Source organism: Stegostoma tigrinum, chromosome 17, assembly GCF_030684315.1.
Source record: "Stegostoma tigrinum isolate sSteTig4 chromosome 17, sSteTig4.hap1, whole genome shotgun sequence".
In the NCBI taxonomy this organism is placed as follows: Eukaryota; Metazoa; Chordata; class Chondrichthyes; order Orectolobiformes; family Stegostomatidae; genus Stegostoma; species Stegostoma tigrinum.
This window is the reverse complement of record NC_081370.1, coordinates 7,762,540-7,785,990: the sequence shown is the minus strand read 5'-3', so window position 1 is coordinate 7,785,990 and position 23,451 is coordinate 7,762,540. Positions and strand designations below refer to the sequence as shown.

Genomic DNA, 23,451 nt, shown 5'->3' with positions numbered 1-23,451 from the left:
CTCTCTTTCAGTCTCTTCTGGCAGGTAGAAGATATAAAAGTTTGAATACACATATGAATAGATTCACGAACAGCTTCTTCCCCAGAGTTATCAGACTTTTGGATGGACCTGTCAAATGTTAATTCTGATCTCACTCTCTCTGCACCTTCTCTGTGCTGTAGCACTGTATTCTGCACTCTGTTCTACTACCGTAATGCACTTTGTATGGTACGATCTGCCTGCATAGCACGCAAAACATACATTTTACTGTATCTCAGTACACATGACAACAATAAATCAACCAGTATAGTTCTCTGACAAACCCATCATTTCCAGCCAGACTTAACTTATTTCTTCCTATCTTTCTCTCCCCTTGTTCAGTCCATTCCAAACTACATTCATAATTCTGATGCTCGACGTCAATTCTTTTGTCTTGCAGAGCAACAGCTGTCAGTCGAACTTCCTATTCTCATCCAGAAATGGAAAAGTTCAACAGTTGTATTTCCAAATTTATCGATCACATTTACCTGCTCTATCTCTGATTCTTCACTTCTCTCCCTTGACTTCTTTCTCCATAGGCTCCTACAAATAATCATACAAGCCTAATGAATTCCGCTACTGGACTAAACTTTCTTACACCCTGAATCCTGTAAAGCCTCAATTCTATTTCCCCAGTTTTACTGCCTCCATTGCATCTCTTCTAATAGTATTATTTTCCACAATAGTGCTTCACGTCTTCCTTTTACCTTAATGAAGGATTCCACATCTCCAAGACCACTGTGATTGTGTTTAAGGCCCTCAACTGTGTTCAACACACTTCCAGCACATCTGCTCTCACCCTCTCCCTCCCTAAGCTAATGAAATTCCCTTTGCTCTCACATCCCCCATCCCCACAGCAGCCTCTACATTCAAAGAATCATGCTCCACCAGTTGCACAAACTCAAGCATGTTGCCAACATAAAACACATTTTTCCCTTCATTCTCCTATCAGCATTCTGAAGGGATCATTCCCTTCATGACATATTGCTCCACTCCTACAAAACCTGGCACATCTCTTCCCCCATCAACTTCGCACTTGACAGAGTGTAATAACTTCTGTTATTACCTCCGACCACATCACTGCCCAAGGCCCCAATGACTGCTTCCAGGTGAATTGTTGGCCTGCAGCAAATCGATGTTGTGATTAATGAGAAGAATTTATTTTGGAAATATTGTGTTGGATCTCCTCAAATTCTAGGGCATTGAAAATTGTTTAACATTGTTTTAACCAAATGATCCTTTTTGGGCACATGAACCAGAATGTTTTAAATTACACTCAAGAGATGTTAAGTTTGATGTTTGTGTGAACAATTTATGCCAGTCGTACTAAAGCATCTATTTTACTTTAGGCAAAGATGTAATTTTTAAAGCCAAGGTGTCTGGAAACCCCAAACCCACTATCACATGGAAGAGAGGAAGTGGAAGGCCAATCAAAGAAGGAGCAAAGATTTTCCACGACAGCATCACGAAGGAAAACATTCTAAAGGTATTTGAAATAATAGATTTTGGTGTAGAGCAAATACAATGAGCTGATTAAGACAGAGATAATGGGAACTGCAGATGCCGGAGAATCCAAGACAACAAAATGTGAGGCTGGATGAACACAGCAGGCCAAGCAGCATCTCAGGAGCACAAAAGCTGATGTTTCGGGCCTAGACCCTTCATCAGAGAGGGGGATGGGGTGAGGGTTCTGGAATAAATAGGGAGAGAGGGGGAGGCGGACCGAAGATGGGGAGCAAAGAAGATAGGAGGAGAGGAGAGTATAGGTGGGGAGGTAGGGAGGGGATAGGTCAGTCCAGGGAAGACGGACAGGTCAAGGAGGTGGGATGAGGTTAGTAGGTAGATGGAGGTGCGGCTTGGGGTGGGAGGAAGGGATGGGTGAGAGGAAGAACAGGTTAGGGAGGCGGAGACAGGTTGGACTGGTTTTGGGATGCAGTGGGTGGAGGGGAAGGGCTGGGCTGGTTGTGTGGTGCAGTGGGGGGAGGGAACGAACTGGGCTGGTTTAGGGATGCAGTTGGGGAAGGGGAGATTTTGAAACTGGTGAAGTCCACATTGATACCATTAGGCTGCAGGGTTCCCAGGCGGAATATGAGTTGCTGTTCCTGCAACCTTCGGGTGGCATCATTGAGGCACTGCAGGAGGCACTACATTGGGGAAACCAAGCGGAGGCTTGGAGACCGCTTTGCAGAACACCTCCGCTCAGTTCGCAACAAACTACTGCACCTCCCAGTCGCAAACCATTTCCACTCCCCCTCCCATTCCTTAGATGACATGTCCATCATGGGCCTCCTGCAGTGCCTCAATGATGCCACCCGAAGGTTGCAGGAACAGCAACTCATATTCCGCCTGGGAACCCTGCAGCCTAATGGTATCAATGTGGACTTCACCAGTTTCAAAATCTCCCCTTCCCCAACTGCATCCCTAAACCAGCCCAGTTCGTTCCCTCCCCCCACTGCACCACACAATCAGCCCAGCCCTTCCCCTCCACCCACTGCATCCCAAAACCAGTCCAACCTGTCTCCGCCTCCCTAACCTGTTCTTCCTCTCACCCATCCCTTCCTCCCACCCCAAGCCGCACCCCCAGCTACCTACTAACCTCATCCCACCTCCTTGACCTGTCTGTCTTCCCTGGACTGACCTATCCCCTCCCTCCCTCCCCACCTATACTCTCTCCACCTATCTTCTTTTCTCCCCATCTTCGGTCCGCCTCCCCCTCTCTCCCTATTTATTCCAGAACCCTCACCCCATCCCCCTCTCTGATGAAGGGTCTAGGCCCGAAACGTCAGCTTTTGTGCTCCTGAGATGCTGCTTGGGTAGCTGATTAAGACAGTTGGTTTTCAGTGTCAGATGGATTGATGGTTTGCTTTAAGTAACAGTGCAAAACATAATGTACTGCTAATAAGCTAACAACTAGCCTGTTACGTAATGTGGCCTATGTTGCTGTAATAGGTCATCCATTGATGTGTGCCATTGTTAAATTTAACTGTAAGCTTATCCATGCACATTTTATATTTAGAAATATGAGAATAGGAGTAAGCCATTCAGGCCCAGAGATCTGCTGTGACAGTTTATTAGTTCATGCTTGACCATCTACCTTAAGTCCATTCTCCTATTTAATATTTCCACATCTCTTGATGTCATTAGTCTCCAGGAATCTATCAATTATAGTTTCGAACATGCTCAATGATTGAGCTTCTACAGCCCTTTGGCATGAAGAATTCCAAAGATTTATTGCCCTCTGAATGAAGAAATTCTTCCTGATCTCAGGTTTAAATGGTCCACCCCATATTTGGGGGCTTCATTATCCATGAAATAGTGAGCCAATCAACAAGGTGACATTGTCCAAAAGGGAATAGAGCTGTGTATTTCAGACAGCAATTCTACATTTCTGCATCTAAAATTTCTGTACTATTTACACAAAACAGTGCGCACTATTAATCTTGCTATTGAATTCACAATGAACTCTAATCCCTTGAGACAGTCTCTTCAGTAACATTCGAGCTGTTAATTTGATTGTATACATCAGACCTCAGGAGTTGAATCTGATATGTTCATGTCCTGACCCCTATTAATCTCCCATTGCAGCTAGCTAACATGACAACATTCACTGAGATTGTACTACTAACTATAGAGATTGGCATTAGCATCCCTTCTCAGGACTCATGGTTTTGGAGTGACAAGTAACAATGTTGGGGAAGTTAGTCTGTATGCACACACAAAGTCTCAAAACAGTGAAAAATGAAAAGATTACCATCCTGTCACACTACACCTCTCTAACCCAATCATACTGTTAATATCCGATTTGATAGAAATTAAGGTATATATTGCTCTTAAACACTCAGCCTCAATTCAATCAGGATTAAGAGTCATAGACATATACAACATGGAAACAGATCCTTTGGTCCAACTCATCCATGTCAACTAGATATCCTAAATTAATCTAGTCATAGTTGCAAGCATTTGACCCATATCCCTCTAAACCCTTCCTCTTCAATAATACCAATAGGCCGTTGCCTCCACAATGTATACATTGGCATTTCAATAAGTATTGAGCTATTTGGACCGCTCATGTTTACATAGATATGTTTTGTGAGGCTCTGTACGTAGAACTTATCTCACTGACAATCCATTTTGGAGAATCGGTATCGCTGTCCAACTCACATCTTATGCAGTGCTGCAATCACCAAACTTGAGAGAAACACAGTCTGATTCCATCTATACAGAGAAATCTTGTCGCAGGATCAAGATGTCCTTGGAAATCTCAAATTTTAACACAGGCATGACTGATTTATTCAGCACTGCACTATACTGAGACAACAAATCCAGGTATATTTATCCTAATGACTTCAGATTTCCAAGACCAACTTGAGAAGTACAGTATCAAATTAACCAATCTTGTTACAAATGCAGTTTTAATTTGTTCAACAATAATGTGGCTCACTTAAAACCATATTTTAGCTAGCTTTGCATCCTGCCAGTTCAGTTCTACTGAATAACAATGTTTTCATTGTTTAGTAAGTGGATAATTTGTAGATATTCTGACTTTTACAGTTGGAGAATGTCACTCCAGATGATGAGGATGCCTACAAATGCATTGCTTCCAACACTCATGCTGAATGCACATACACCGTTTCATTGATGGTGACTGAGTGTAAGTTCTGAACTTGTGTGGATTGTATATGATAATGTTTATTTAGTGCTTTTTGCTGAGGTATTGCTTCAAAACTATTCCTGAATGATGTACAGGCAATTACTAGACAAGTTTATTTTGCCTAGGCCTTTTATGATTCTCTTTTCTTTAATATAGAGTGTAATAAAAAAACTGTTTTAAAGATTATATTCATTCCGTTCCCTTGGACAGCTTCACCTCACTTGTCGTGTTTACATTATCTGAGCTTCCATAGCCCTGTCCCAGCATTCTGAGGGTACTGCTGTGAGTCAGCTATATGCAGCTAGATGCATTTGTCATGGTCATGACTGTACTTCTTCACATTACAATGCAAAAAGGCTTTCTGCAAGCATGGTCCTCCGATATAACACAACGTGGAGCTGAAGGAACACAGCAGGTCAGGCGGTATCAGAGGACCAGGAAAGCTGACGTTTCGGGTCGGGACCTTTCTTCAGAAACCATCTGAGGAAAGCTTCCAGTAACCAAAACCTGAGCTAGACCAGCCATATAAATAGTGTGGCCATAAAAATAGGTCAGAGGCTAAGAACCTTGCAGCAATTTAATTACTTCACATCTTTCCAAATGCTGCACCCCATCTACAAGGCATAAATCAGAAGTATGAATGGATGCTCCCCATTTGCCAGGATGAATGCAGCTCTGACACCTTCAGAAAACTTGACAGCATCCAGAACAAAGCAGCCTGCTTGATATGCACTGCAGCTACAAAATAATTATTCTCTTTATCACCAACTCACATTGGTGTATACCATCTACAAGATACACTACACTATCAGGTCTCCTTAGACAGTATTTTCTATACCCATTACCACTCCTATCCAGAAAAACCAAGACAGCAGATATATCTGGTCACACTAACTGCAAGTTTCTCTCTAAACCAATCATCATCCTGATTTGGAAGTAAATTGCAATTCCTTCACTGTCATTGGTTCAAAATCCTAGAACTCCCTCCCTAATGACATTTGGAATCTACCTACACCAAATGGACTAGATTGGTTCGAAAGGTCAGTTCACCATCTCCTTCTTGGGGACAACTAAAGATGAGCAATGAAATGCTGGCCCGACCAATGATTAGTGAATAAAAACAAATGTACAAATTTCTCACTCAAGTCATGAAAACTTGATGCTATCTAGACATAGTTGGAATAGAAACATTGAAATTGTATAATGTTGTGCTGAGAGAGCTAATAATTCTGCACAAATTGTTCAAATAATTCAAAATTTCTTACCCATTCATGTGCAATATGTTCTTTTGATGCAGGTCAAGATAAACAATTGAACTTCCGGACAATGTTAAAGAAAAGGTAAAGCTTTTAGTGCATTACTTAGGAAGATTTCACAAGGGCTTCTTGCAGGTGGCAATGTGATAATGAGGTGATCAGAAGCAACAGAAGGAAGTATAAAGGCTGTTAAATGAAGGATTCATAGAAGATATACAGTAACTGGAGCATAAAGAGGTGAAATGCAACAGACAAATATATATTATGTGCATATATGTGTGTATGTATAGTTTTAGTCATAGACTCACATGGTACAGAAACAGACTCTTCTGTCCAACCAGTCCATGCCGAATGCAACCCCAAACTAAACTAGTCCCATCTACCTGAACTGGTCCATATTTCTCCAAATGTGTCCTATTCATGTACTTACCCAAACATCTTTTAAATGTTAGAATTGTACTCAGATCCACCACTTCCTCAGGAAGTTCATTTCACATGCGAACCACCCTCTGGGTAAAAAAAAATTGCCCCTCATGCGTTTATTAAATCTCTTTCCTCTCATCTTAAAAACGCAACCGGTAAATAGAGGCTACATAGAAGGAGATAATGGGAACTGCAGATGCTGGAAATTCCAAGATAATAAAATGTGAGGCTGGATGAACACAGCAGGCCAAGCAGCATCTCAGGAGCACAAAAGCTGACGTTTCGGGCCTAGACCCTTCATCATCTCTCTGATGAAGGGTCTAGGCCCGAAACGTCAGCTTTTGTGCTCCTGAGATGCTGCTTGGCCTGCTGTGTTCATCCAGCCTCACATTTTATTATCTCGCTACATAGAAGGATTTTGGTATCTGGCATGTTTGGATAGAGAATATACAGTGAAAACGATGGCCCTTATAAAAAGTTGCTAATAATTCAGTAGCATGTTGCTGGAAGTTACTTGTGAGATACTGTGGAATAAATAGAGGATACTCAACCAATGATAGTAGTAGGATGTTCAATGGTCTTCACTGAGATATAAAGAAAATATTCAATAATTAACTGTATGATATACAATGTATTTGTAATGGTCTACTTTAGACATTATCAAGTAATTGTAAGATGTATAGAGGAAGTCTGGTAAGTATGGAATATAATAGAGCAGCTGTCCTCAAGCTTTTTATCATCTTAGCCTGTCCTATTCTCTATTAAAAATTGCATAAGCCTACTGTAACACAACATGGTATTTTGTTGCATAAAATGATCATGCAAATGATTATGTATTTATTACTTGTCATATACTTATTATTATTGTTTGACTTATTTAATATGAAACCTGTTGCTGAGGTTTCTTGGACAATGCGTGTATGTATTGATCAATGTTCACACTGACTCAATGCTTTGTTTCCATTGATGTCATTGCTGTATGGAAACAGGTTATTACTGAATTTGACCATCTCTTTTAATCCTTCAGAAGGAGAATTACTTCATTCAGCTCCACCAGTCAATGTGTTACAGCTTCATGAGATTCTTACACATAAGCACTAGCCAGTAGAGGTCACTGGCTGACAATCAGGTGTGGGAAATCCTGGCAGACTTTATTTTTCTCTTCCGACAGATGTTTGACACACTGCCATTTAGCTTAAGATGGCTAATAGGGCACTGACCAACAATCTAAGCAAGTTATTCCTGTTCTAATATCACATCAGTGGAAGCCGATATATTCTATGCATGTTACCATGTATGACGCAGCACATATTACCTATGTTAGGCATTTTTATTACATATTGCCAAATACTGCTTTTCTTATGCCATCATAAAGCACAAATTGCACACTTCATTCCTAAAATTATGCAAAATACACATCCATCCTGGACACACACAAACATCTATAAAGGTAAATGAAATTAAAATTATTTATGTACTTGTCTATAAAGGCAGGAGTTTCTTATACTACATTAGGTATTGTTTGTACCAATAGCGCACCCTGCCCTGCTTCCTCTCTAAAAATGTGGTCAAACTGTGTTCAATGGGTTCACCTGAACACATACAAACTCAGCAAAAGCTGCATATGTTAATCAGTGATAGAAACCCAGCAGAAGAAAGAAGATGAAAAGGAAACTAGTTTAATTTTGAAAAGTAAAATGTGATTGTATTTGGAAAAAGTCCATAAATATATAAAAATATAAAGTCATACAAATATATGATTGGGAAAATGGGAACAAAACCAAATGACAGTTTAGTGATTGACATTTGTTTGAAATGGACCCTGTTTTGATCTTTGTTCTAGCAAACGTAACTTCTAAAACAACATTCAGATTCTTAAAACAGAAAAATAAGTCAGCATTGATAAAACAATGAAACTTATATACAATGGCCACTGAACATAGGGATGAGAAGTTTGGAGGTTGCCAACATTGAGCTGTATGAATGAACTAAGAAACTGGAGGAAGTCCATATTTCACTTCTAAAGAAAATGACTAGTTAAGGCAGGCACTTGTTGAAATTAGACTTTAAAGAAGGTACAACTAATCCAAACATTATCCCTGGCAGAATTTAATGTGTTTGTAAGCTTACAGGTAACTGTTAAAGAAGTGAACAGCAAGGAGGGAAGTCTTCTATATGAGGCCAGCTTTGCTGAGGATATTTCTGGTCATTGAAGAAAGATCACTAAGGAAAGTAAAGAAGTTAGATAGCCCTTGCCATTTACAAATGAGAACTTATATCCTACAATTATGTGTGGTGGACCCTTTGAAAGTCTCTTACAAGACCCCAAGGGAGCAAACAGAGCTCTGGTTGATCTCTCCTGGTATAATAGATATTGAGTGTGAGTGTGGGTATGAAGCGGATGTATGGTGGTGCTTGTCCTTCAAAATATTGGGTACATTTTCTGGGATCCTGCAGCATCATTTGGGCTTCACAGGCATCAATCAGCAATCATAAATGTTTCATCCTTTGAAATAAATAGGAGACTACACTCTGATTTTGAAGCTCCTCACCTCAGCTTGGTATGTGGTGATTGCTCAATGAGGAACTGGAATATGCATCGTACTTGATAGTAACTGAGGTTTACTTGCAGGTCAACACCAGCTCCTAAGGAAGAAAAAAAAGTTCCAGATGAAAAGGAGATGTGGGAGATCTTAATGAAAGCTGATAAGAAAGATTATGAGAAAATTTGCCTGCAGTATGGCTTCACCGATTTCAGGGGAATGCTGAAGCGCTTAAAGGAAATGAAGAAAAAAGTAGAAACTGAGGTGGGAAATGTTTGCAATGTTTCGAGTTCCAGAACAATAAATTCGATAATATCATCATAATATCTGGAATTCAATTCCAAGTCAAAGTGATGAGATGAAAGTTTTTTTTCTGTGTTTGCTTGTAGTAGATGTTTGATGAGAAGTGATCTGCTTTCATTAGTGATTTATTTCCTGACTTTGCTTTTACAGGCAGTAAAGGTTTTAAAGCCATTGGAGGACCTTGAAGGCAAAGTTGACTCAACAGTTACCTTTGATACAGTTTTGGAACTGAGGGATCCTAACATGAAGATGCAATGGTTTAAGGTGAGGCAGGAATAGTAGACTGAATGTTTTAACATTGCTACCAATGGGGAGAAATAAACTACCTCGCATGTCATGCACTTGGAGTTCTTAACCATTTTCTATAGCCTGATCACGAGGATGTTTTATTGCCAGATCTATAGGTTACATTGTTGTTTGTGGGGCATTGAGCAATAAACTGACTTCCTAAATGCAAGATGATCAGATTAGTTGTGCAAGTTACTAACATCACTATATTTATAAATATTTAAGTCAAATCCTGAATTTTTTTTTACATTTGTACATTGTCTCAACTACAATAATAATCCAAGGAATTTTACTGCATGGCTGTGGTTGGATACAGGCAGATCTATACACTATTATCTAGAGTGTATGGCAGTGCTGAGTTGATAATGTTGTGTCAAGTTAGTTATCACTCTATATTCTTTGATGTCAAGGCAGTAGATTGTAGAGAGTTTACGGAATAGTCAGCTTTGTGTTCTATACGGTTCCAGTGATAATATCTGCAGGATTAAAGTCTAACCTGCAGTGGAAAGTGCTCAAGTAATAGACTTATTTTATTTTCATAAGGATTGACTGCAACAATGAAGTTGAACTCCTGCAGATGTAAATTGGCTGTGTTCTTATTATTTCTGATAATGGTTACGTTCACTTCCAATTATTCATTTTACCACCTTATCTCGTGAAAATGTGCACCTTGATATAACCTTTCATTCCATTACTAAGTAATCCTTTTGATGATGGATACCAGAGAGTAAATTTTGATAGATTAATTCACTATGGGAAAGTTGCTTTTGGGCCTGTCCTTATACATAACCAGTATGAAATGGTGATCAGAGATAATGGGAACTGCAGATGCTGGAGAATCCGAGATAACAAAGTGTGAAGGTGGATGAACACAGCAGGCCAAGCAGCATCTTAAGGGCACAAAAGCTGATGTTTCGTGCCTAGACCCTTCATCAGAAAGGTCTAGGCCCTAAACGTCAGCTTTTGTGCTCCTAAGATGCTGCTTGGCCTGCTGTGTGCATCCAGTTCCACACTTTGTTATCTGGTATGAAATAGAGGTCAGAGCCAATAATTTCCATTATGTAATGTACCACAGACTGGAATTAGTGTATATACTGACTGTCAGCACTTCACACAGACAATTTTCCTTTTGAGCATACTGTCCTTCCTCCTCGGTGCTGCTGAGACTCAATCTCATTGTTCATTGATTTGATCTTCGTGCCTCATTCAATGCAAGCCACTTTAAGCACTCGGATGCAAACAAGGCCAATTCTTCCAGTACTCAGGTAGGAACAGTGTGAAGGAGAAAGGGAAATGGCTGGCAATAAAGGAGGAATGCATGACAGTGAAAAGGGTAAAGTGGATAGAAGTCAAGGGAAGAGGAATAGTTGGGATTAAGTGTAATGTAAGTGATGAAAGTAAATGGGTGAAGGAGGTGAACTGGAGAGCAGTGAGGAGACAAGTGACAAGGGACAGTGGAAAGTATGGAGAAGGGATTAAGCAAGAAACTGGAAATAATGCTTTAGGGAAAAACAGGAGAAGCACTTTAGGTTGCAGTAATTTAATATAGTTTAGCAGTGACTGAAGGTAGCACAGGATGTCAGTGTGAACCCCAAGTGTTGAGATTTACTAAGACTCTGTAGAGTGTGGAAGCAGCCCATCGAGTCCACATTGACCCTCTGTAGATCATCCGACCCAGGTTCACCCAGTCCCTGTAACCCTGCACCCAACCTACACATCCCTGAACACGATGGGTAATTTAGCATGGCCAACCCACCTAACTTGCACATACTTGGAGAAGAGGAAGAGTTTGCTAATCTTATTATTCATTGGGTGGTAGGGCCATAGGAAGAGAAAAGTACCACCTTAAACAAGGAAGAATGAAACAATTTCAGATTGATTTGAGTAGGCAGAGAAGTGGCAATACAAACAAATAAGATTGAGCAAAAGACCAAGGATTCATTTGTGTCTTCTTCAAATGGAAGCAGGAAGTGCCCGCACTTAGGGTCTACACCCAAAAAATAATGAGTTACTCTTCCAGAAATTGCAGTTGATGCACCAACATACCTTCCAACTTCTTGGTGGTCCTGGGGAAGACTAGCAGTTGGCTGGAAGATGGGAAATGGTGTGTATCAAATGGTCCCATCGCATTTTAGATTTACACACATCAGGCCTCAAGGGGTTGTCTTGCTGAGACTATGGGGATGGAGTTTGGTGGAAAGTGCAGTTTGAGAAGGTGGTGCTTGGGCTGAGAGCACCATTTATCTAGTATTCTTTCTGCTTTATCCACCCAATTTGGGGTAGTTTATCATATACAACATTGACTAGATTCTCTGTGAAAGTGTGCGGAGCTGGATGGGATACTTTGGGGTGAACAAAGAGGTGGTTGGAGATGTCATATTGGAGTTAATTTTCACCTTCGTTGCCTGAGCAGTTTTCTAGTGGAGCACATTGTCCTCCCACTGCAAAACATGCCCTATTTATTTCCATTGAAAACAATGGAAGCAGCTAAACTATGATCTCCCTGTTGGCAAACAACCTGCTAATGCATATTGTGGGAAACTGGTGAGCGAAGGCACAATGTAACTTCTCCAAACCCTAGCTGTACAGCAATAACTAACATAAAGTGAGCAGAGACTTTTCGAATTAAATTCTTGAAATGTTAGCACTGCTCATGATGTAAGAAAACTGTCTGGATTTTTGTTAGCAGTGTATACAATTTAAATCTGATAGCCTTCTCAATCCAGATGTGTGATGTTATCGTTTCAGAGTGTGATTTTGAAGCTGGTAGAGGCTCGGAGATCGCTTTGTAGAGCACCTGCACTCAGTTTGTGGCAAACGACAACCCTTTCCAGTCACAAACCACTTCAACTTCCCCTCCCACTACCTGGGCAACATTTCCATCCTGGCCCTCCTCCAGTGTCAGAATGACGCCACCCGGAAACTGGAGGAGCAGCACCTCATATTCCACCTTGGGAGCCTACAACCCAATGGTCTCAACGCGGGCTTTACATCCCCACCTCCTTGACCTGTCTGTCTTCTCTCCCATCTGTCCGCCGCTCCCACCTCACTGACCAATCCTCACCATTGTCTACCTGCACTCACCTATCACCATTTCACCTACCTTCCCCAGCCCGACCCCGCCCCATTTATTTCAAAGCACCTTTCCCCACCCCCATTTCTGAAGAAGGGTCTTGACCCAAAACGTCAGCTTTCCTGTTCCCCTAATGCTGCCAGGCCTGCTGTGTTCATCCAGCTCCACACTGTGATATCTTAGACTCCAACATTGGCAATTCTTACTTGCTCCGCTCACCGAAGACAGTTGTGTTCTCCTGAAACATTTAATAATTTTGTAACTGCTTCTGTTTCATTGCAGGATGGAGAGCCAATAAGAACACAATTCTCAATGGGGAAGTTTGAAATTAAGCAAATGGGAACCAAGTTTATGCTTTCTGTGAAGAACCTAACCCAGAAAGATGCTGGTCAATACACACTAGTAGTAGGAGATAAAAAATTCACCGTGGGACTGAAAGTGAAAGGTATTCAGCACAAAGAAGGAGATACTTTTGCATAAGGTGACTGTAATTCTGTGTAGTGGGTCCTTGGGTGAACACTCTGACCAGTTGTATATCTATTTTCCACAATCGTGGGCATCTGCCAATTATCTCACTTTTCCAAGCCACCACAAGCAACTCGTTGTGCTGGACATATGGATGCTGTAATCCCTGGCAGATCTTCCTGATGTTCAAATAACTCGCTGCCGCTTTCCAAGATCATTGTGTGGAAGATGGAGTAGACTTCACAAAGTGGCAGTAATGACACAAAGACCCCCCAAACAAAACCTCCCCCTCTGCCATCTGTCCTCCTCTTATTTGCCCAGACAGGTCTCAACCTTTGCCTCTTCTGGTGTTGCATGTGTCGGATGTGGCCTACTGGTGGCACCTAGGCATCTGGGACAACTGCAGGTGGGTATGGCTGAGACATACAACCAAACTTCCATCAACCTTCAGATGAATCCCATGGCATGAATTGAAAAAGCTCAGAGGACTTGTATATGGATTCTAAATCAACCGCTAGTTCTCAACCAAAGATGCTAAGGTGGATTCTCTGATCATTATCATGTAATTTCATCGTTTTCATTCATGGAGCTGTTCCTTAGATCTAGCCAAGAACAAATTGGTTGCTGTGCTTCTTGTATTTCTTCAATTCCCATCTATCATGCATTGCTCATATTAAGTGCAGCAAACCCACAGAAAATCATCGAACATGCATCGCTAAGATATTTGCAGTTTTTCTTTGAAATATCGGTAAATCATTGCTTTATGTTAAACACAACCTACTTTGAGCAAGATGGGCCCAACTGAGAAATATCTGACCATTGCTGCAATATTCAACCCATACACACATTTGGTTCATTTCCATAACTTCTCTTTTGTATCATCTGCTTCTTAGTTGCTTTTTCCGAACTCACATTGTGTTACCTGGTCTTCTACATCTTTACACAACACATCTTAATCTCATTTTGCCAATCATGCTTCCTGTTTTGACTAGAGACTTTTTTTTTAAAAAAAGCTAATTAACTGCAAAGCACTGAAGAGTTGGTTTGTTCTATGTTGTGGAAGTCGCTTTTTAAATCCAAAGCTAACCTCTGTTTTACTGGTGCATCAAACTGCAGTGTGCACTGGGCACTGACAGGTAACCTCTCAGCAGCAGGAATCTTGGTGAGGGATCATTGTACACCAAGAAATGGGTGGGGCTTGAGATGGCTTTGGAAGGGCTTGTAAAAGTCCATCAATGCTAGAATATCATCACGAGAGTCAAACTAACTCGTTAGGATAAGTAGCTTCATAGAAGTATACTGCAACCCAGGCAGGTATCCCTATGTACCTATGCACACCCCAGTAAAATCCACACAGTCAATTAATTAATCAATTGACTCCAATCACCAACTTCACTCCCTGCTATATCAACAGATATCAAAACATTTTGAAGGCATACAAGTAATCCTTGAAAAAAACTTTGTAAACAAAATGATTTTTTCATATTTTTTATCTCTTAATAGAATAGACCAGCAACAAAATTATATACTTTTTGATATGGTACATAATACAGTCAATCTTCTGTGTTTTTCTTTTAAAGAAGAAAAAAGATCATTTTTATTTGTGTTGCTCAGTGATTGTGTTAAAGAAAAACACAATCACTGAGCAACACAAACAAAAATGATCTTTTTTCTTCTTTTAAGTAACTCTCCACACTCTCTGACATTCTTCTTCAAGAATATTCAATAAATTCCGAGGCAAGTACCTCTGTTTGTGAAATGATCTGACAACTGATGACTTGTGTTAGGCAACTTTAAATTGGAATTTTCTTTCTAACATTTCCTTTATGAGAGCAAGGTCAAACTTCAACCTTTTTCTAAGTAGCACCCCTTGTTGAATATACCTTATGCCAAAGGGAACAATTGTCCAATTATATGGATAAACATTCCGCAGATTGCCCGTAGCGCAAGATATTCTGTAGAACTTTGGATAAATAACCTCTATGCTTATAATTTGTACCAATATTAACGATTCAGTAACTATGTAGCTTTTAAATATCGGTATTTTCTTGGCTTCCTGAACCTGTGGACAGATTTATTCTTCTGTCCCACCAAGCATAGGATACCCCCTGCCACACTAGAACTGCAATTTGGAAGATTGCCATGCACACTATCATTAAAAAACAACTAAATTCATATCTTCTGGATAATCTAAAATTGGAAACTTGAATTGTTATCAAGGCTTCCTCAATAGTAGCATGTTTTGTCAAACCAATCAATTCGGATACATTGTAATGGCCATCATGTCTGGTCTGGATTCTTAAATACTATGCCAAATTTCTTAACTGTTTCTTCCCTAGATGCAAAGTTATCTTTCTTGTGTAGACTTGGCCTGAAGCATAAGGATGCAATTAATGCATTCCTTGAAAGAATGTTGATGGAAAGCCATTCTTGATGCATTCTGCTTGATGTCCTACTCAACATATTTTATAATGCTGAAGCTTGATTTCCAACCATAAATTCTCATCTATCATATGTTGTTCAAATACCATGCAGCACCCCCAAAGAAAGTCATTCAACATGCATCATAAAGTTGTCAGCCAGTTTTTCTTTGAGATACTGGTAAATCATTGCTTTATGCTAAATGCAAACTAGTCTTAGCAAGATGGTTCTAACTGAGTAATACCTTACCACTGCTGCAGTATTCAACCCATAAATACATTTGTTTCATTTCCATAGTTTCCCTTTCATACCACCTGCTTCTTGGGTGTTTTCTGGTTTTCCACATCTTTATCTCATTTTATCAATCGTAGATCTTACCTATTCTCCCCTCATCTTGCACATGTAGCCAATATTTAGAGTTAGTGGGTCATATAGCATGGTAGCAGATCCTTCGGTTCAACCAGCCTGACCATAATCCCAAACTAAACTAGTCCCACCTGCCTGCACTTGGCCCGTATCCCTCCAAACATTTCTTACTCATGTACTTCTCCAGACACCTCTTAAACATTGTAACAGTACCCTCATCCACTACTTCCTCTGGAGGTTCATGCCATCCAAAAACCACTCTCTTTTAAAAAAGTTGCTCCCATATCTTTTTTAAAGCTTTCTCCTATCACCTTAAAAAAATGCTCTCTAATGCTTGAAATCCCCCTCCTGATAGAAAAAGCATCTGCTATTTACTTTATCTATATCCCTTATGGTTTTATAAACTTCTATAAGTCATTACTGAACCTCCTAAGCTCCGGTAAAATGAGTCTCAGCCTATCCAGCTTCTCCTCATAACTCAAACTTTCTATTCCTGCCAACATCTTGGTAAATCTCTTCTGAACCCTCTCCAGCTTAATAATATACTTCCGATTGCAGGGCAACCAAAATTGGATACAGTACTCTAGAGGAGACCTCATCAATGTCCTGTACAACCTCAACATAATGTCCCAACTCCTATACTCAAGGGTCTGGGTAATTGAAGGCTAAACACCTTCTTAACCATCCTGTCCATATGTGTTTAAGACTTCAAAGAATTATGTATCCGAAACCCTCATCTCTGTTCTACAACACTACCAAAGGTCCTACTTTTGATTGTATAAGTCTGCCTTTGTTTGTTTTATCAAAATGCAATTCCTTATATTTATCAGATTAAACTCCATCTGCCTCTCTTCAGACCATTGAGCCAATTGATCAAGATCTTTTGAAATCTTAGATAAACTTCTTCTCTTGGTATTTGCTGGCAATTTTCCCTACACTCCCTATATTCCTCTATTGACTTTTTTTTCTGGCTTCTATATTAGTTTGGTGTCTAATTTTGGCTGTTGTCCTCCGGGAAAATAGCCTGTCCTATCTTTTAAGGTTCATTTACAAAATTGTGGGCAGCCCTTTCTACGCTCACAATAATCTTTCAACCCTAACTGCCGCAGGGAAAGTGATGCTGAACCCTTTACTTGAACTGCTACAGTCCTTGGGATGTAGCAGCATACATAGTGCTGTTAAGAAAGGAATTCTAGGATTTTGATCGTTAAGGAATGGTGATATTGTTCCAAGTTAGGTAGCTTAGAGGAGAATTCGCTAATGGGGGTGTTCCCATGCATCGGCTGCCCTTATTCTTCTAAGATGGTAGAGGTTTCATGGCTTGTAAGATCCTGTTAAAGCAACCTTGGTGAGTTACTGCAGTATATCTTATTGTAGATGGTACACACTGCTGTTACTGTGTAGCAGTGGTGATAGGAATGAAAATAGGAAGGTGATAGGTGAGGTGCCAATCAAATATCATACCAGTATTGAAACAACATAAGTAGATAACCTCATAAATAAATCATGAGTGATTTATCCATCCTGCAAACTTGATGCTGAAATAGGTCACGCCAAACCCATCCTGTGGGATATTCACTACCTTAATCAGGCCATTAATGTTCCTAATCTAGCCACTGTTGGTGCTGCAAAGTGCCCAATATATCTCAGTTTACTCAAAAATCAAGCTGGATTCAAGATAGTCAGTGGGACAGAAACCTTTCTTCGTGAATAGAATTTACTAACTATTCAGAATTGCAGCAATTTGCAAACACAAGCCCCTCCTGAAACCCCTTCCCTTCATAACTAAGCAGTCAACAAACTAATCAGTTAATTAAATAGATAATAAAATGTGAGGCTGGATGAACACAGCAGGCCAAGCAGCATCTCAGGAGCACAAAAGCTGACGTTTCGGGCCTGGACCCTTCATCAGAGAGGGGGATGGGGAGAGGGAACTGGAATAAATAGGGAGAGAGGGGGAGGCGGACCGAAGATGGAGAGTAAAGAAGATAGGTGGAGAGGGTATAGGTGGGGAGGTAGGGAGGGGATAGGTCAGTCCAGGGAAGACGGACAGGTCAAGGAGGTGGGATGAGGTTAGTAGGTAGATGGGGGTGCGGCTTGGGGTGGGAGGAAGGGATGGGTGAGAGGAAGAACCGGTTAGGGAGGCGGAGACAGGTTGGACTAGTATTGGGATGCAGTGGGTGGGGGGGAAGAGCTGGGCTGATTGTGTGGTGCAGTGGGGGGAGGGGACGAACTGGGCTGGTTTAGGGATGCAGTAGGGGAAGGGGAGATTTTGAAACTGGTGAAGTCCACATTGATACCATTAGGCTACTGGGTTCCCAGGCGGAATATGAGTTGCTGTTCCTGCAACCTTCGGGTGGCATCATTGTGGCAGTGCAGGAGGCCCATGATGGACATGTCATCTAGAGAATGGGAGGGGGAGTGGAAATGGTTTGCGACTGGGAGGTGCAGTTGTTTGTTGCGAACTGAGCGGAGGTGTTCTGCAAAGCGGTCTCCAAGCCTCCGCTTGGTTTCCCCAATGTAGAGGAAGCCACACCGGGTACAGTGGATGCAGTATACCACATTGGCAGATGTGCAGGTGAACCTCTGCTTAATGTGGAATGTCATCTTGGGGCCTGGGATAGGGGTGAGGGAGGAGGTGTGGGGGCAAGTGTAGCATTTTCTGCGGTTGCAGGGGAAGGTGCCGGGTGTGGTGGGGTTGGAGGGCAGTGTGGAGCGAACAAGGGAGTCATGGAGAGAGTGGTTTCTCCGGAAAGCAGACAGGGGTGGGGACGGAAAAATGTCTTGGGTGGTGGGGTCGGATTGTAAATGGCGAAAGTGTCGGAGGATGATACGTTGTATCCGGAGGTTGGTAGGGTGGTGTGTGAGAACGAGGGGGATCCTCTTAGGGCGGCTGTGGCGGGGGCGGGGTGTGAGGGATGTGTTGCGGGAAATACGGGAGACGCGGTCAAGGGCGTTCTCGATCACTGTGGGGGGAAAGTTGCGGTCCTTGAAGAACTTGGACATCTGGGATGTGCGGGAGTGGAATGTCTTATCGTGGGAGCAGATGCGGCGGAGGCGGAGGAATTGGGAATAGGGAATGGAATTTTTGCAGGAGGGTGGGTGGGAGGTGGTGTATTAAATAACCTGCTTAACTGCCTGTTACATTAATAGGTTAGCTCTTGTCCAACATGTCTCAAAACAATAGTATGATGCCAGTGTCTTGTCTCATTGCACTCCTTTAGTATACTTTGGGACATTTTACTATGTTAAAACAGCTATGTAAATGTAATTGTTGCCACCACTATGCCAGGTGGTTACTGTTTGTCAAAAATGGAAAGGAAAATAAAATGGTGGGAATCCCAAGAAAATGAGTAACCAAGTCTTAATTCTTGAGGAAGTAAAAACATTATCTGTTCTATTACTATTTAAGGCTGTGATGTTATTGCACTGTAAATACCTCACTAAATATTGTTTTTAAATGACTTTTCTCATAGATGAGCCACTTAGGTTTGGGGTGGAACTCAAACCTATAAAGGTGGTGGAGAGACAAACAGGAACCTTTGAGTGCCGCCTCACTAAGAAGGTGCCGACTGTCTGCTGGAAATTTCGAGGTGTCGAGGTGAAGAGAGATGACAAGCATGACATCATCGTGTCAGAGGATGGACTGACCCATACCTTGAAAATCAAAGATGTGCGACCATCTGATGTTGGCGAATACAGCTTTTCTGCAGACAACCTAACCTCCAAATCACAACTGCAGATAGCCAGTACGTTTTACCCTCAGCGATTACAACAGGCTGCTGAAGTCACTTAAAACAGCAAGGCCTTTTTTTAAAAGTAAATCTGTTTGTACTACCCTCTTTGAGGTAGGGTGGTATGAATCAAATAGTGGCGGCATCCATTGACTGTGTTCAGCTTGACTGTCATTCTCAGTGGATCTTAAAGCCACTATTATTATATTAGAAAAATCAGCAAAGGGGCTCATTTAATGTACATTAATGGAAACTGAGACCATCTCAGCCTGCTACCCATTTAATTCTGGGGTTTTGCCAGCATTTTAGAGGAGAAAATTAACACGATGATTACAGAGAAGTGCTTAAAACCATAACAGGAGCTTTCAGTTAGCTTAAGATAGGTGTACAGATAATAACAGGAGCTTTCAGTTAGCTTAAGATAGGTGTACAGTAGTGTGAAGGAGCAAGAAGGAGAATGGTTTCTGAAGGGTTTTCAGGAGAATTTTTTTGACCAGCATGTTTCTGACCCATGGAAGAAGGATCTGTTTCTGGGGAATGGGATGGATGAACTTGTTGGTGGAGAAACATGTTGGAGAATAGCAGTCACCACAGTGTCACAATGCTTAATTAGCCATTGTAAAGTACAATGAGGAAGTGAAATTCAGAATACTAAATTAGAGTAGGGCTAATTTCAGTGGGGTGAGTGCACAGCTGTCCAAGGTGGACTGAAGTCAAAGCTGACAGGATAAATAGTAATGGGACAGTTTTCGGAATTTAAAGAAGAGATGATTTGGCTACAGTTGAGGTGCATTCCCACGAGGGGGAACAGTCGAGTACCCAAACTCAAAGCGCTCTGGATGATAAGAAAAATAGAGAGTAAAATGTAGTAGAAAAAGACCATGTGTAAGAGATTCAGATTGATAATTAATGCAAAAATAAGGTTGAATGTAGAAAGTTTGAGCAAAGGAAGTAAAAGGTCAAAGACAGAATATAAGAGGAGACTGGCAGAGAATATAAAGGGAATTCAAAAAATTTCCCTCAGCATATAAATTGTAAAAAGAAAATTGGGGAAATTAGGAACCATAAAGTGTTTCTATGCATGGAATTAAGATAGTTGAGGGACTAAATTAGTTCTTTATATGTAGCTCTTTACACATGAATGTAATAGGGCTGAACCTTGTGCTCTCTCAGTATTGGTTTGTTGGCACAGGAGTGAATCAGGAATGAAGGTGGCAGAAGGAGGCACCATTGCTTTCAGCTGTCCATCCAGACAAAATCTATGGCAGGAGGCCTGTGGATTGCCTACTCATTCTGCCACCAATTGAAGCCTTTGGACAGTGAGTCCACACTTAAGGCCCTCATCTCAGTGTTGTTGGTATTATCCCAGCAGTGGGTATGGGGAGTGCACCATGATGGGGAGCATGACAAGCAACCCTGGAACAAAAACAAAGTTGCTGGAAAAGCTCAGTAGGTCTGGCAGCATCTATGAAGGAGAAAACAGAGTTAATGTTTTGGGTCAAGTGACCCTTCCTCAGAATGCTGTCTTATTTGCTTGTGGGTTCCTAGCAGTGGCCCCTCACTCAAAGACACTCGGTGCCTGCTTGACACTATCTGGCATCGTACAGGAGGGTCCGGTTGAGACCCAACCTCCACCTTTCCTGCTGACTGGCTGTCTCTCCCCTGAACTGTGTGTCCCATCCAGTGGCACTCTTCCCACTATTGCTCACCTGCTCCTAAGTCATTCCTTCATCTGAGGCTTTGGGTAGGTGTAGTACTAGCTGCACCGATGTGCTAAGCAAAGAAGAGTGACCAAACTTTTTTTGGCTGGCAGGTGGAACATCAGCCTGGGTTTTTTTGATCCTAGGAAAGGTCTAGTAAATGCATGAGTGGTACAGATTGTTGTGGTCCTCATTGAAAAGAGATAATGTGTGTCTCTTATGAGCTCCCCAGCCGGCAGTCAAGAAGCCTCTCACTGCTGCAAGATTCTAATTAAGGTGAATGAGACACAGTTGCAATTCTGGATGATAAAAAGACATTGATGAAGAGATGGTATTAAAAAGCTTGACTGTGCTTACGGTTGACAAGTTGGATTGTCTGTAAAGATCCTGGATAAAGTAAGGGTAAAATTTGCAGAGACTCTGACCATAATCTTCCAGTTCCCCTTAGATTAGGGGAGATGATGGCCCAGTGGTGTTTTTGCCAGGCTGCTAGTGGTAACATTCTGGGGGACCTGAGGTTGAATCCTGCCATTGCATATGATGGAATTTGAATTCAATAAAAATCTGGAATTAAGAGTGTAATGATGACCATGAATCCACTGTTGATTATCAGAAAACCTCATCTGGTTTGCTAATTTAGGGAATGAAACTGCCATTCTTACTTGATCTGGTCTACATGTGACTCCAGACCCAAAGCAATGTGATTGACTCTTAACTGCCCTCTGGGTAATCAGGGATGGGCAATAAATGCTGATCTAGCTAGCGATTCCATTATCCTGTGAATGAATTACAAGAAGATACATTTGTGGGACCGGAGGACAGGAGCATTCCAGATGATTTACCTGTGTCAAAAAAACATTTTAAGTCTAAACCAGCAACTGCAGGTGGTTCAATTTAACATTGGTAGTTGAAAAGCTCTTAGAAATAATAACTGGGACAAAAGTCACAGTCTCCAGAACAAAAGAAGATTTGTTAAAAGACAACAAAGATTTGGCATAGGCAAACCTTGTTTACTTGACTGAGCTTTTCCAAGGACACAGCAGAGATTGTTGATGACTGTAATGATATTGATGTGTAGGTATGGACTTCCAAGATGTTTTATCAAATTGGCTCAATAGTCTTGCTTATAAGCTTAAATTCATGGAAGAAAAGGAAAATTGTTGCAGGGTTACGAAGTTGTCTGAGTGATAGAAAGCAGTGACTTGGTGGGAGCTTGTTTTTCAGTCTGGAGAAAGGTACACAGTACAGTTTGCAGGGAGTCAGTATGTATTAGGGCCGTTGCTTATGTATTAATATTTGATATGTATTAATAATCCTGAATGTGCGATTTCAAAATTTGCAGATGACACTAAATTTGGGAATATTGTGAACTTTGAGGAGATGTAGGTGTCAACAGTGAGATGTGTTATTACGTTGGAGAAGGAATTTAATGGGGAGAAGTGTGAAATGGTAGATTTTGTAAGGAAGAAAGGAGAAGCACTATAAATCATACAATTCTGAAGATGGATACAAGAGCAGGGGGTCCTTGGTGGAAATATACACAAATCACTGACTGTGGGAAGGCAGTTTGGGAAAGTGAGAGGCATAAAGGAGCCTAGACTTTATAATTAGAGACAGTGAAAACAATGGCTAGTATCCATTATTAGAGAGGTTACAGCAAGATATTTAGAAAATTATAATGTGATCAGGCAGAGTTGACATGGATTGTCGAAGGTCCAACAATACTAAAGTAATATCATATTGTCTGAGGGAGTAACAATTTGACAAGAGGAAACCAATAGATGTGGTGTACTTGGATTTCCAAAAGGCTTGTGATAGGGAACAATAATAAGGCTTACTACACAAGATAATAGTACATGGTGTAAGGGCTAACAGATTAATATGGATAAAGAATTGTTTAGTTTTTTTAAAAAAACACAATATATGATTTGATGTGTCTTTTCAGATTGGCAAATTAGCTCATGGTGAGCCAGAGGAATTAGTTGCTGGGCCTCAACTATTTCCAATTTATATCAATGGTCTGGATTAATGGACTGAATACATGGTAATTAAATTTCTCAAAGACACCTAAATAGGTAGGGAAATGAATTGCGAAGAGGAGATAGGGTATACAAAGGAATCTAGATAGGTTAAGTGAGTGGACAAAGAGTTGGCAGATGGAATATAATGTGGAAAAATGTCAATTCATCTACTTTGGCAGGAAGAATAGA

The 23,451-nt window shown here is 41.1% G+C and overlaps 1 protein-coding gene across 3 annotated transcripts in view; it reads left to right on the top strand.

Annotated features, from left to right (window-relative positions):
• The window catches only part of LOC125459463 (immunoglobulin superfamily member 22-like), an 83,528-nt gene that overhangs the window by 22,621 nt on the left and 37,456 nt on the right, over window positions 1-23,451 (top strand). For all 3 annotated transcript variants that reach the window (XM_059651852.1, XM_059651853.1, XM_059651851.1), the window contains exons 4-10: window positions 1,368-1,504; window positions 4,570-4,669; window positions 5,967-6,009; window positions 8,981-9,155; window positions 9,345-9,458; window positions 12,838-13,000; window positions 19,284-19,556. In XM_059651852.1, the coding sequence (XP_059507835.1) occupies window positions 1,368-1,504; window positions 4,570-4,669; window positions 5,967-6,009; window positions 8,981-9,155; window positions 9,345-9,458; window positions 12,838-13,000; window positions 19,284-19,556 (1,005 nt within the window). The remainder of the gene's footprint in view (window positions 1-1,367; window positions 1,505-4,569; window positions 4,670-5,966; window positions 6,010-8,980; window positions 9,156-9,344; window positions 9,459-12,837; window positions 13,001-19,283; window positions 19,557-23,451) is intronic.